This window comes from Ylistrum balloti, unplaced genomic scaffold (assembly GCF_031769215.1).
Source record: "Ylistrum balloti isolate Yb309-2 unplaced genomic scaffold, AGI_CSIRO_Ybal_v1 Utg371088, whole genome shotgun sequence".
Lineage (NCBI taxonomy): Eukaryota > Metazoa > Mollusca > Bivalvia > Pectinida > Pectinidae > Ylistrum > Ylistrum balloti.
In genome coordinates, this window is record NW_026782600.1 from 171635 (window position 1) to 187102 (window position 15468).

Genomic DNA, 15468 nt, shown 5'->3' on the forward strand with positions numbered 1-15468 from the left:
ATGATCTTGTTCATTGATCAGCACTTTGGTTATATTTGCATGTATTTCCGGAATTTTTCCTGATTTCAACTGATTCAATTCTTTTGTATTGCATACTTAATTTGTAGCAGTAAATTATGTGTATAATGAACACACTTCAGAAAACAGATTTAAGGTCATAATGTACTGATTTCCTGACATGTGCCTTTTTATGAATGTTTGGCCCACCATCATCAGACGTTAGGCTATTTAAATCGCTCGTCATCTGTGGTCCATCCGTCCATCCTTACATAATTTTTGTTATCGCTATTTCTTGAGAACTGTGCAATGGATCTTTCCCAGATTCTTCATGAAGATTTCTGTTGGTCCCTAGTTGTGCCCAGTTGATTTTGGGTCTGATCAGAAAAACAAAATGACTGATAAGTGGCCATCTTGGATTTTTACAATGAAGTTTGTTATCTCTATATTTGAATGGACCTTCCTCAAATTCCATATGTAGGTTCTCCTTGGTCCCTAGTTGTGCCTGTTTCATTTTGCATCATTCAGATAGAAAAAAAAGAGGAGAAGAGAGAAAAATCCAACTATTAAGGAATAATCACAGGTTAAATGATGGTGGGCACCAAGATACCTGTGGGATCTTTTGTAAATGTCAGTTACCTGGTAACTTTAAGGTCATTTCCTGTAATTATCAGTACAAATTATAAGCCACTTTACCTAACCTCTGTTGATATGCATAGTTATACATTATTCCTAATGCCTTTTTACACCATTTAACACTTTTTTATTTATAAATGTTACTTTTCATTGTTTGCAAAAACCAGATGTCTGCCAGTACAAGGGCCAAAACTACCACCAGGATCAAACATGGTATGATGGTTGTAATGCTATATGTCGCTGTGAGAATGCTGCAACAGGCTACTACAGGTGTCAGGAGAGGTTAGTTGTCACTACTATTATTGAACTTGGTATCTGTCTAGTATCTATGTTTGATGGTTCCAGATTGGTTTTGTAGTTGTTTGATTATATAGAAAGCTGTAGTAGCACCATTAGTAGACTGTCAGACTATGCAACCCCTTGTGGAAATGCTGGTTGTGTTGATTTATGATCCCTCCTCTGGGCAGTTTGTGTTTATCAGGAACCTTGATATCTAGTTACATTGCCTTCAGCCTGTACTTTGCTGTATTTACCATGGTCAATTTTACACAGGTGTGAGAGGTATTCCTTGCTGTATGTAACATGACTTGGTTTACTGGTGTAAAAGATGTTCCAGATGTGTAAGATTCCCTGTGTACCATTTCCCTCACCTTGCTGTATGTAACATGACTTGGTTTACTGGTGTAAAAGATGTTCCAGATGTGTAAGATTCCTGTGTACCATTTCCCTCACCTTGCTGTATGTAACATGACTTGGTTTACTGGTGTAAAAGATGTTCCAGATGTGTAAGATTCCCTGTGTACCATTTCCCTCACCTTGCTGTATGTAACATGACTTGGTTTACTGGTGTAAAAGATGTTCTAGATGTGTAAGATTCCCTGTGTACCATTTCCCTCACCTTGCTGTATGTAACATGACTTGGTTTACTGGTGTAAAAGATGTTCCAGATGTGTAAGATTCCTGTGTACCATTTCCCTCACCTTGCTGTATGTAACATGACTTGGTTTACTGGTGTAAAAGATGTTCCAGATGTGTAAGATTCCTGTGTACCATTTCCCTCACCTTGCTGTATGTAACATGACTTGGTTTACTGGTGTAAAAGATGTTCCAGATGTGTAAGATTCCCTGTGTACCATTTCCCTCACCTTGCTGTATGTAAACTGACTTGGGTTTTTACAGGTGTGCAAGATACCCAAGTGTGCCGTCTGCCTGTACCTTGGTTCCCAGTCCAACAGACCCATCTTGTTGTAAAGAGCCAAGCTGTCCCGTGATTCCAACAGCTGGCCCCACGCCCACACCAGGGTTCATACCTAACCCTATGACTCCTAAACCCGGGGAGATCACTGGTTTGGCACCTGTACCTACTAATATGCCAACTCCTGCACCAGGAGTCAACCCCACCCCTGGAATAAACCCTACTCCTGCTCCTCGCAAAGGTATGTACAAATTTTCTACCAAAAGACCAGCAAATAAAGGGACAGTCCCCATATACCATGTTAAGTATCCAAGTTTTAATGGGACAATTGAAAAAATTGTATGTCATTTGGCTCGTGACACCTAGGTAGGTAAATCACTGCTTTTTATGTACACAGGTTGTTACTACAAGGGAGTTGTCCACTCTAAGGGCTCCACCTGGGATGATGGATGCCAGTTCACTTGTGAATGCCTGGATGATAACTCTGGACAATATAGGTGTCTTGAGAAGTAAGGAATTCATTACTTTTTCAAACTGACCATTGATTTGGTTTATTGACATCTGAAGAAAGATTACAAAGAAATAAAAAGAATGAAAAAAAACACCCTTAAAAAATAAAAAGGAAACATGAAAACACCCAATAAGACCTGATTTTATTCAACAAATGAAAAAAATCTGCTCAATGTAGGTAAAATTTTGCTATTTCGCTTTGAAATGACAAAAAATATTCCTATATGATAATACAGATTTAAAGATAGTGAATCTTGTACACAGTGAAGTTCAGGAGTTTGATGTAGTATGTAGGTGCAAAGCATATTTATAGGAATTAATTTTGTAAATCATGTATTTCATTGATACTGGTGAAAGATTCCATTTCAACTACTGAGACATTTGTACACCCTCGTCAGCCAAAATTGATGAGATCAGTATATTAAGGATAACTGTGTTTAGCGATAAAGAGTGGAGTCTAATATTGTTCAAGTCATAGCTGTTCCTGAGTCAGGTTTTCAATAATAACAAGGCTTTAAATCAGCAAAAAACAGAATATTTCTCCCCAGTATATTTCATCTTTAGGTGTATGGTTTAGATAGTATTTCAAGTGTGGAATGTGAAATCACAAAGGATACTGTAAAATCATCAATTTCTGTGGAGCTTAACTTTGGTGGTTTTTCAATAAATTGCTGTTTCATGGACACCTTGATTTTGAGGATTTTGGTCATATGAATCCATGGATTAAGGGCAGCCACAAAATCAGTGACAACAAAACCCAGTATAAATGAATGATTTAACAGTATTGTATATGGGGGAAACATTTGTCATTATTGAACTTTCACTTGTTTCACTGATTTGCTATTAGGATGAAAATATAAGGAGAGCTAAAACTTTGTTGAAACTGAACCAAAGATTTTATGTTTTTAAGGCAAGATTCAAAATTGGAGAGACAATAAATATTTTTCTGTAAAAATATGGAAAAGCTTGAATAAACCTTTCTCTGTAGAGAGTAAGTTGCCTGTAGTAAATGACATAATTCTGTAACATGTTACATTTCTTCCAAGGTGTGCGAAGTTCCCTAACCTGGACAGCCGTTGTGTCCTTCTACAGGACCCCAACGAGCCTTGCTGTAAGAAGCCATATTGTGACCTTGTCAACCCGACCCCATTCCCTAACGGCGCCCCGACTCCCAGACCAAACATTGCTCCAACACCAGGTGGAATTGCACCAAATATGATGACCACACAAAGCCCGTACCCCACTACACCCCGTCCAGGATTCTGTGTCTACAAAGGTGTGGCCTACACCCAAGGAAAGCAGTGGAATGATGGCTGTACCAAGAAGTGTCAGTGTGATGACTCCACAACTGGTTACTACACATGCCATGCTCGTTGTCCCTCTTACCCACAGGTGCCCAGTTCCTGCGTGCTAAGGACTGATCCCAGTGACAGCTGCTGTCTCGTACCTGATTGTAATCAAATCTTGACTCCAGTCAATCCCACTGGCCAGACTGGCACTAATCCTATTTATGTCACTCCAGGAACTGGAACAGGGTCTTCAGGATCTGGAACAACCCCTGTTCCACAGTATGTCTACCCAACTCCAGTTCAGCCCGGAAGTTTCACAGGCACAGGGTCAAACCCGAATCCACAGAATCCACAGAATCCTGTACCAGGCAACACAGGCACAAGGTGTAAGTATATTAAGTTCTTTATTGTATTTTAGCCTTTAGAGTTTGAATGCAATTTAGTTCCCTGGAAGAGACTGGTTTTAAAGGAAAAGTAGTGTTATTTAAAAACTAGCCTTGGTAGGAGTATGGGTATAGATTTATGAACCTTGTTTCACCTGGATTATATCTAAGACCCGATATTTCATTGATATATGGATAACTTTTTGAGGAAAACCAGAATTAGTGTCACATCTTGAGAACTGGGAAGCAGATTCTGTTCTTCTTTATCCCATGGCATCATAACATCACGTTCTATTCCTGATCAGATTCTGTTCTTCTTTATCCCATGGCATCATAACATCACGTTCTATTCCTGATCAGATTCTGTTCTTCTTTATCCCATGGCATCATAACATCACGTTCTATTCCTGATCAGATTCTGTTCTTCTTTATCCCATGGCATCATAACATCACGTTCTATTCCTGATCAGATTCTGTTCTTCTTTATCCCATGGCATCATAACATCACGTTCTATTCCTGATCAGATTCTGATTTGAATAGGAATTCAGGATTTCATTCAGTTATGTTCATTGGTGATAAGGGTCCTTCCAGTATCACGCCATTGTGACTTGTCTTGTTGTAAACTGCTGTAATTACACTGGTGAATTTCTGAAAGGATTTTGATCAAAGTGACACGAATTGTTATTTATGAGAATACCTTGGATGAATACATGTTTCATGTTTGCAAAGTCAAGGTCACAATTTCTATGTATCGGAAATTTTTTAAAATTTTCTGGTACAAAAACCTGATTTGGTTACTGTAAAAAGTCACTGGTTAAGTTAAGGTTGAGTTAATACACTCTAATTTTGTGTGATGTAGCGGTGTGTATCTACAAGGCCCAGACATACACTCAAGGACAGACATGGGATGATGGTTGTCAGTATCGTTGTGAATGTGTTGATGCTGTGAGAGGACAATACCGCTGTACTGGCAGGTTGGTTTTACTACATATTATAATTAACACCAATGTTACATTTAAAAGATAGTATTATTTGAAAATAATTAAGAAAGGCAAAAACACACATACCGAAATGTTGCTGCAAATTTTCATTGTGGTTAATGTTCAAAGAAATACTATTTATGTTATTTTGAAATTTTACCCTGTTTTAAATAAATCATTAGTATAAGGATTTACATATTATTATTACTGTTTTTCATTTGTCCTAAATAATTAGTAATTTTTGTAACTACTGAGTAATCTATACCTTATACTGCTACAACTTCAGGTGACAAACCTAACCTGTGGCTTTAGGATATGTACTTATCACAAGACATTGAATCCACAATAGATGGGGTGGGGTTCAATGTGTGTTTAATTAAAACTTCCTTCCTTGATAATGTGTAATGTTGTAGATGTCCGCAGTACTACTTCCTTCCACCTCAGTGTACGTATGTTCAGGATCCAAACGACCAGTGTTGTCAAAAAGCCCGCTGTAATACTAACCCAGGGGCAACTCCACTACCTCAGATTACACCAAGTCCTTCGGTACCCGTTGTTGTTCAACCAGGTACCAACCAACCTCAGACAGGTACTGGGTCACCAGTTGTTGTTCAACCAGGTACCAACCAACCTCAGACAGGTACTGGGTCACCAGTTGTTGTTCAACCAGGTACCAACCAACCTCAGACAGGTACTGGTGTTCCCTACCCCAACCCTCAGACAACGCCAATATCTGGAACTGGCAGTAAGTATTTAAACTTTCTTTCTTAGTTTCAATTAATAAAATGAGACAATTTCAGTAAACATTACTCTGTACCTTTTTAGTGTAAATCCACTTGTTGCTCACTCATATGTTCTGCCAATACACTAAGACATTCTTTTTTCAGGTTAACATAGTTTCTTCATTGCGATATTCACTGTGATAAGTATAAAATTATAAAATCTACCATTTCTTATACATGTGTTTCATGTAATTCAGATAGGTTCAACAATATTTGTTTGATTTGGATCAGACTAACTCAAGGTTTACCACATAGTCTCTAATGATTTCAGTGAAAAATATTACCTTCATATAAATTTTGGTGAAATCTTGTAAATTTGAACATTTTAAAAACAACAATCTTTACATTATATGTGGTTTAAAAATGGAATATTCCTCCCACTTTCGTGAAGGTCTTTAGGTAGGAAGCTCTCTAGGTAGTTATGGATTCGTCAACCTGTTTAAATGAAATCTGAGATTTCCAGATTGTATGCAGTATTCAAGGAATCTGGTTACATGACTTCCTGTACAGTTTTCATGATTACAGAGGATTTCAATGGAATAATTTGCATTCATATTTGATGATACAGGATATGAGAATTTGACAAAACACAAAAAGATTTCATTTTTTTCATGTATGGTAGCATGACAGTAAATATGTACCTGAGTACAATCACCCTCTTTTTCTTTTTAAATCATTTCAGCGGTATGTGTTTACAAAGGCAAAACCTACCCTAAGGGACAGATGTGGAGAGATGGCTGTGATTATCAGTGTATCTGTGACAACCCTGCTACCAATGCTTACAGATGTGTTGCTACGTAAGGGCCGTCACTTTTAATGTCTGAAGCTGTGAATCTTCAAAATCTTTAAGCATAAGGAAGTAAAAAATTCAGTTGTTGGAGAACTTTTGTCAACCACAGTGATTTCAAATATATATGTCATAAACAGTAAAAATGAAATCTAGATACTTCTTGGTGAAAAATGTATGTGATATAAAGTTGGTAGACAGGGAACAATTTTGTACACTTTAGAGTTACTTGAGAAATTATTCAATATAGAAAACAAATTTTCAGATGAGTGTTGACTGTAACATTCATAATATACGTGTTGCACTCATTTTGCATTAGCATGGTAATATAAACTCCAGGAATTGCTTGTTATACTTTACAGTGTTTTACCACAAATTCTATAGTCTAAATTGAGGTTTTCACTGTAAATTTTTCTGACAGGTGCAAGTCTTACTCAACAATTCCCTCATTCTGTAAGCTGATCCCTGATCCTGCAGACCAGTGCTGTGAGTTGGTGTCATGTACAGCTCCTAATGGTCAACAGCTGACCCCTATGTTACCATCAAATACACCAACGCCTTCTCCCACTCTCACCCCTAATCAGTTACACGTCGTGCCCATCGGAACCCATGACGTCTTCACTGGAACTGGACGTCCCCCAGTAGGCACGGGCACAGGTTCGACTGGAGGAAGAAGTAAGTAATGAGTTATCTTTATCAAGAAAACGTTATCCATGTGTGAGACAATAACTACAAGTACTCTGCAAAGTAACTTCACAAATTCTTAACCAACGTTGTGAAATTTTATTGAAGCCTTAAAGGGAGCGCTGAATTTTGCCAAAACAAGTAAACTTCCTGAAAGGTATTTGAAGGACATGGATCTGTTAATGATCATGGACCAAAATACTTATCACATATTAAAACTGATTGTGATACAATACCTTAACGAAGATATCAATTTTAGGTGTGTAATACCTTAGTTTTGATAGCATCGTTAAGGTCAATCATAAATGTTTAAAAGATTCTATGACATTGTATACAGTCAGTGAATTAAACACGCCAGCAATCAACACTTGTAAGTTACCAGACACGGGATACATAGAATCAGTCCTAATCTCAATTGTCAAAATCTAGTGAGCAGATCTAAAGAGAGTTGATTTACAAGATATACATCAATGTCTATGTATACATGTGATTTACAGGACAGTAAGTTATAATTACCTTTTTCTGATATCTTGATCTGCCAAGAATTTTGTTTATTATTTAAAGCCATAGATAAAACAAAATGTAAAATTTCATAAATAGTGCTGTAATATTTCATTCCAAATTTAAGTTTAACTGATGTGTTGTCTTAATTTTCAAAATGAAATGATGAATTTATCTCTGACCTATCATCTTGTGTACAGATGGATGCGTGTATAAAAACCAGGTGTACACCCAGGGCCAGTCATGGGATGACGGGTGTAAGTACACCTGTGCTTGTGAAGATGGAACTGATGGTCGCTATAGGTGTGCCACAAAGTAAGTGTACTGGTGTCAATGCTACAAATAATAACTGTTCTTTTTATTAAAGAAGAGGTAGTTTGGGCCACTAACAAGTACAATTGTATGTGAAAGAAATTTATTGCACATATTTCAAAATCAATATTTCTCTACTTTAATGATACAATATTCTTTTACATTGTAAATAAAAGATCATTAGTCAGGAAAACTGAAAAATAAGTTCCTTACCCAAGGAGAGGGTGAAAAACAGACTTCCTAGAAACAGTTAAATACTTAATATATTTGTGTAACAATAATATGTATGCCTTGTGATATAATTTTCTAGTTGGACCTATTTGATAGATAAAGTTCTGTTTGCAGTATATTACCTAGAGTATGATTTATTACAGATGCCCAAGTTATCCTGCCATTCCTAAGTACTGTACATATGTGAATGTGCCTGGTCAGTGTTGTCCCAGTCTGTCCTGTAACAGTCCAGACTACGGAAAGTACACACCTACTCCACAACTTGTCCCCAGCCCACTCCCAAGTATTAACCCCGGCTCCCAGCCAGGGCAGGTGCCTACCCCTGCTCCCAACAGCAATCCTCACTTAATTGTCGTCCCTGGTGCTGGTACCAGTTCTGGAGGAACCTCTCCTATTAATGTTAACCCAGGAACTCCATTGTCAGGCTTCTCTGGATCCCCATCTCGTAAGTAATGCCTTTAACTAACATGGAGGGTATTTTATCGATAAACTAATTGATAAATCAATTTTAGGATAGATTTTAACCAAAGTGATGCTAAAACATGTTCCTTCATCCTTCATTTTGTTTGTAATTCATTTTTCGCTTTCTTTAGGTCTGATGAATACTTTTATTTAAACTCCTGATTAGGAACAGTGCAAAAGCAGATAAAAAGGGTTTTCAGGATTAAAAAAGAGAAAATATTATCTGTAGTATCTGATATGTGTAATTAGGGTATATCCACACAACTTTTTCTATCATAAATGCATAAATGACAGGCTGTAAACAGTATTTTTTATGTAAATTATCCTTTCTTGAAATTTGTATATATATACATGTAGTACTTAATCTATGTGATAAACCCTCAGACAAAAAGGGATATAACTGATGTGTTGTATATTTTAAAGAGTACTGCATCTACAAGAACAAACTATACAACCAGGGCAACCAGTGGAATGATGGCTGTGACTACAGTTGTGAGTGTTTGGATGGCCGAAGTGGATACTACAAGTGTAAACCATTGTAAGCATTCAGTCTGCCAATTCTTGTTTACCTAACAGAGTTTATATTATGGATTTCATAAATAGGTCATTTTTTTCAAAACATTTAATTTGGAAATGAGGCTTGTAGTTTGAATTTCTCTTAATTTTACCTTAACATTTGCTCTGGAAAATACACAGTGTTTTCTGTTCTTTGTAAGAAATCAAGAAGTCGACTGAATGGTATTTGGAAACTTGGTTTAAAATGATGTGGATATTGTACTGCATTAAATTCTATTTTGTAGTTGACAATCATTTAGTGCAAAAGTTATACTTATTTATCCTCTAGCTTAAAATATTTCATTATTTCGCTATTGATCGTTGTTTTATGTTAGAAATAGAAACATTTTCAGTATTATTATCTATTGATAGTTTTAAATGACACAATGTGTTTTAGGTGCCCTGTGTATGACAAGTTACCAAGTCAGTGCTTCATGGTACGAGCTGCCGACCAGTGTTGTGCTCAGCCCATGTGTAGTAACCCTGATGGGTCACAGGTCAACCCACTGACTGGTCAGTCTCCTTACCCAGTGTATGGTTCCTATCCAGGTGGATTCACCGGTTTCAAACCTTCCTATACACCAGGCCAGGGATCTTCCAGCCAAATTAGTGGCAGCAACTGTAAGCTGTATTTTCACTCTGCTTATAATTTGCGCCACAGATGGTACAGATCTTTGAATTACTTCCCTTGAATAGATTTCTGATTCTGTAAATGAATAAGTATAAAAAGACTATACAATACATAAAAACTTTAAAGTTAATCCCCTAACATGTTTGTTGTTCTGCTACCAAGAACATAATCTGCATTTTAAGAATTTTAATTTTTTTCATAGCAACTACTATTTAACTGATAATTTTTAAAAAGATCACATTTCACAATTTCTGACTTTAAAAAGTGTGTACTACTTGTATGTGCCTCAAGAAACCTAGAACATAATTTATGATCACATGATAGTATTGAAGTTAAATGCTTGTGAACAATATAGATCTATCTGTGTTACCAGCTGGCTGTGTCTACAAGGGCGTACTGTATAGCCAAGGCAAGAAGTGGGATGACGGCTGTGACTACCAATGTACATGTACCAATGCCAACACTGGAGTGTACACTTGCTATGCCAAGTATGTCAAAATTATACATTTGATCTTTGTCTTCCAGCTTCAATTGGTGTTGAATGTAAAATGTGTTACAAAACTATAACACCATTTTGTCACCTGACCACTTATATCTTATGGTGGCAAACACACTATGTGACAATTACACTGACTTTTGCTAACCTAAGAACTTTGAAAACTTACTGCAGGACAGTAAAATAACAGTAAACTGCAAACCTGTTCTGTTAAAATAGCATAAGTGTTCAATGGTCTTACTTACAGCTTTCTAGATGTAAACATTTGTCAACAGTTAATAGTCATGCATGATACAGCATCATAAAACCATATATTGATGTGTGCATTGAAGTGACAATTGGCATTTTACCATTTTATTGGTCTGCTCCAGAGTTGTGGCCCTTTTTATACAGAGGTTTGGCTTTGTAAGATATGTGGGAAAAATATATTGATTCTTGGTATATTTTTCATTTTTTTGAGACTGACCAAAGTTAAGATAAATTCGAAATTATTTTGGAAAAAAAATTCATCTTAGGCTGAATTCTCAAACTTAATATTTATCTCTTGAACAAGCAGGAATCCTTTCGATGGACTTCTCCATGATGTTTTATTCTTGTTTCAGGTGCCCAACATACACTAGTATTCCATCTGTATGTAAGATGTTCGATGTTCCTGGCCAGTGTTGCCAGGAGATTCGCTGTGACACGTCAGGTGTACCCACAACACCTCGTGCCCCTCTGCAGCCTACCCCCGTTCCCCACCCTCATCTTGACCCCAACTGCTATGATCTCATTGATAATTGTGCCATGTATGGACTGAGTGCTTGTGGGTCTAACTATCAGGCCTGGGCTCACAAGAACTGTAACAAGTTTTGTGGCTTCTGTAGTAAGTAACTTATCCTTTCCAACATGTAATAGCTTATTCTGAAGTGTCTTTATCTACAAATATCTTTGTTACCATTATTAAGTGAGAAAAAATTTCAACAAATGAAAATGATATGGCTTCTGTAGTGATCTATTCTTCAATTCCATGGAGTGATTTTCATCACAAAAGTTTGGTAAAGGTTACTTATTCTATGAATCACATATTTTACAGCTTCAAGTGTCACATCAGCACCAGTTAAATGTGAAGACAAGATCAACAACTGTGCTAACTATGGCAAGTCAGCATGTACAGGAATTTACAAACCATGGGCAACAGACAACTGTGTCAAGTACTGTGGCCTTTGCACTGGAACTGGTGAGCAGTTTTATCTAGAGAGAGAGAGAGATAAAGGTTCCTTCAGGTGTATTCTGAAGATTCACTCAGATGTGTTAGGTCTGCTGGTGTTATAATTATCAGTGTTTCCTTTATCCCAACTAATTTACTCAAACTTTTTAAACTTATTTCTGGTACCTGGAGCAAGAGGTTGGTGTTGAGGATGTGTAATTCTGCACTGGATATCTGTCATTTATTGTTGCTGAAAGCTAGTTATCTGCCCTTAATGTTACCATTGTAAAGTTATCTGCCCTTGAAGTTATAAGTTCATAGTTATCTACCCTTGATGACACAAGGTTAAGATAGTTATTTGTTCTTGATGTCATGTGGTTAAAGTTATTCATCAGTACTAGTTGTCACCAGGTTAGTTTGATTATCTACCCTTGATGACACAAGGTTAAAGTTATCTGTCCTTGATCTTACCAGGCTCAGTCTCCGTCATTACCTCGCCTCCTGCTACCCAGGGTCCAGTCACAGGTCAGTGTGTGGACAAATTGAACAACTGCCAGAACTATGATGCATCTACCTGCCAAGACCAGAGGTACACAGCCTGGGCCCACGAAAACTGTCCCAAGTTCTGTGGATTCTGTAGTAAGTATACCAATGTCCTTGGCTTTGGATTCTGTAGTAAGTATTCGGATATCTGGGCTGTGGATTCTGTAGTAAGTATAAGGATATACTGGACTGTGGATTCTGTAGTAAGTATACCAATGTCCTTGGCTTGGATTACTAAGTGTACCAGTATTTCAGCAGTGGATCATTTAGATTATGTAGTAAGTATAAGGATATACTGGGCTGTGGATTCTGTAGTAAGTATACGGATATACTCGGTTGTGGATTCTGTGGTAAGTATAAGGATATACTGGGCTGTGGATTCTGTGGTAAGTATACAGATATATTATGTGGTAAGTATTTTGATTCTGTAGTAAGTATACTACTCAGCTGTAACTTCATAATTATTTGACAGCATTTGAATTTCATGGTATTGCACCATGCAAGTTTGACTCCTGGTATTACACAGAACTGTGTTGGATCTCTCTACATGTCTTAAAATATTGATATATTGATTTATTTTTTATTTTTGGGCAACCCTTAATGGTAAAAGATATTTTTTCCTATGCAGTTCTTAATAATGTAAACACTGATTGTAGTTGTTTCAGAGACACTGTTAGGTTCACAACTATGGCCATAATGACCTTCATTTTAAAGTCTACTACCAGTTTGTTCGTGTATTCCTACTTAATCTTCTGTTTTGAAAGAGTATCTTGTACATCTGTTTTTCCGATAGATAGTTCAAATAAATGATATACATCTTCTAATGGTAGGCCATAAATAAGATTTCTAAAAGAACCTAAGGGGCAATGAAATATTGAATTGATCTACAAGACAAGACACATGAGAGAGGAAAAAAAATTAAAAATGTGTTTTCTGTATTGTAGCTGGAACTGGTACTGTATCACAGCCTGTCATCATCAACGCTCTACCTCCTCAAGGTAAGTATTAAAGATCTTTTGCTCTATCAATGCATCTGCTTGGTCAAACGTTTAGATCTATTTCGATTTTGTTGAAATCTAGTGGATAGAAAGATGTATTGATTATCCGCATTATTTACAATTGCAGGAAGTTTAGTAACACAATCCATGATTTAAACAGAACTTACTGCAACAAATTTTGAAAATTACTGTTTTATCTGATAGCGATAAAAAATGTTACATAATTGATAAAATTGTGTCTGGACTTTGTATAGTTCTCCTAGATGTAAAGGACAAGTCTCTGGTTTTGGTTAAGATGATAAGTATTTGGTGTTGACAGGCTGGTTCACCATGCTGAAGGGTGTTGCTGGTGCACCAGGTGACCTCTTCACCATCTGGAATCGGCCAGGCAGTTACAATGAAAATGTCCCTCAGGCCATGTATCTGACCAACCAGTTCCCAGGCCACTACAAACCTAGTCTCAGTGACCACTGGAATGACCTCTGCATCGATCAGGTAAATAATGTCACCTCAAAATGACCACCTGTATACTTGAGATTAGGCTGGATGGCACAGTTGTAACATATTCTCTTTTTCTCTTGGTAATGATGAGGGCTTGATTCCCCTTCCCAATTACGTGGATTTTGCCCAGGTACTTTGGTTTCCTCTCACAGTAAGGTTCCTTGAGTGCTTCCAGCAGGGCCAACACGATTGATGAATGTAATTTGATAGGTAATTCACAGTCCTTGTGTAGTAAAAAAAAGTTCTTAGTTGAGGTCTGGTTAGAGGGACCACTGCAAGAAATCATTGATTTAGTGCCACCATTTTGAAGGTTCTGTCTTGATGCAAATTGAAATAAATTCTATATATATCAGGTAAATAAAAAGTCACCTTCTCAAATCTTTTCCGTGCTTCTTCTGACCAGATTCACATCTCACAATGGCTACTATTGCCTACCACTAATTATTTTAACTTAGATATGGTCTGATTTTGAAGATATCTTATGGTACAATGAACTATCACAACTTCAGTGGCACCGGATTGAGAGTGGAGGTAGTTTGGGATGTTACATCATTGTCAGGATTGAAATAAGAACTTCTTTGTACAACAAAACATCTATTGGAAGATAGAACTGTAACGGTTGATTATTTGTTTTGTTGTATCAATAGGTGAAGGTGTCCATCTACAACGGCGGCCAGGAGAAGGCTTACATTACGTTTAATGCTGTTGGTGCAGACAAGAACAGCTGGTTCTCAGCTGATAGGATCATCGACTCCTCCTACACTGATATACGTAATGCTCCTAAAGAACTCTTCAGTCTGTTGGGGTGAGTATTGTGTGTCATTATTGCTGCTCCAATCTAATTACTGTGAAAGTTATTCAAGGGATTCCATTTTATTCATTTTTCGCTATTCTTAATGATGAAGTAAAACTGCCATAAAAAATCCATTTTACATCAAGTTTTGTGTAAAACAGCTGATGTAATGTTTATATTTCATGCACGTATTGAGGTTAGAGGTTGATTAAAAATGAGGTAGGAAGTTGGGTGGTTGTGGGTATTTGGTACATGGCATTTAGGTCACCACTACTGTTAAACACAAACAACAAATCTTCGTTGTATAAGTGTGGGGGTATTCATGTCATATTTCTATTTCAAATTAATTTTTATAAACAATTTATGAACAGAGATGTAACAAGTGGACGTGAATTTACGATGAACAGCCATTCCAACAGCAATTGTGACTCCTATGGATGGATAATGGTAGCAACTCAAAGTGGCTGCTCCTTTGAAGCCAGTGCTGGTAACAAGCCAGCTTTCCTGTATGCCCCAGGACAATCCGCTACACATTGGGGACAAGGTAAGGCTCTATGCCATCATTGATCAGTTATCCATGAATTCAAATCCATATGGCAGAGTTTACAGTAGGTGTTTTGTAAATTCTTTTCAGATGGTATAGTCCTTCTGTATATTTTGAATGGTACATTCTTGAAAATTTTGGGTCCTTTTCAGTCTCTATTAAAAGATTGAGATGATTTCAACTGGGACTCTGAATACTGTAGTACTATCTTTCAGCTTCATATCTACGTGCAGTCTCTTTGTAAACATAGCCATGTACCTCTTGGTGAGAGAGAACTTCCTCTTAACTTATAGGCTTATTATTAACGAGCTAGTGGTCCTGGGTTTGATCTCTGGGCATTGAAATATTTTCAGTAATCATCTCTTGTTACAAATCATTGATAATTTCCAGTAAATTTTTGAGAAAGTACAAATATATTCATCAAACATGAAATAAAGTATTTGAAAAAGGCTGTTTTGTTCATGTAGG

The 15468-nt window shown here is 37.0% G+C and overlaps 1 protein-coding gene across 1 annotated transcript in view; it reads left to right on the forward strand.

The window, feature by feature from the left end:
* Window positions 1–15468, forward strand: part of LOC132560620 (uncharacterized) — a 62075-nt gene that overhangs the window by 43520 nt on the left and 3087 nt on the right. Inside the window, 20 exon segments of the mRNA XM_060225283.1 lie at window positions 801–915; window positions 1813–2069; window positions 2226–2337; window positions 3385–4013; window positions 4871–4985; window positions 5405–5736; window positions 6456–6570; window positions 6982–7235; window positions 7946–8060; window positions 8432–8612; window positions 9143–9288; window positions 9703–9926; window positions 10310–10424; window positions 11035–11297; window positions 11508–11651; window positions 12096–12260; window positions 13109–13162; window positions 13482–13657; window positions 14311–14468; window positions 14828–15000. Coding sequence (XP_060081266.1) covers window positions 801–915; window positions 1813–2069; window positions 2226–2337; window positions 3385–4013; window positions 4871–4985; window positions 5405–5736; window positions 6456–6570; window positions 6982–7235; window positions 7946–8060; window positions 8432–8612; window positions 9143–9288; window positions 9703–9926; window positions 10310–10424; window positions 11035–11297; window positions 11508–11651; window positions 12096–12260; window positions 13109–13162; window positions 13482–13657; window positions 14311–14468; window positions 14828–15000 — 3843 coding nt within the window.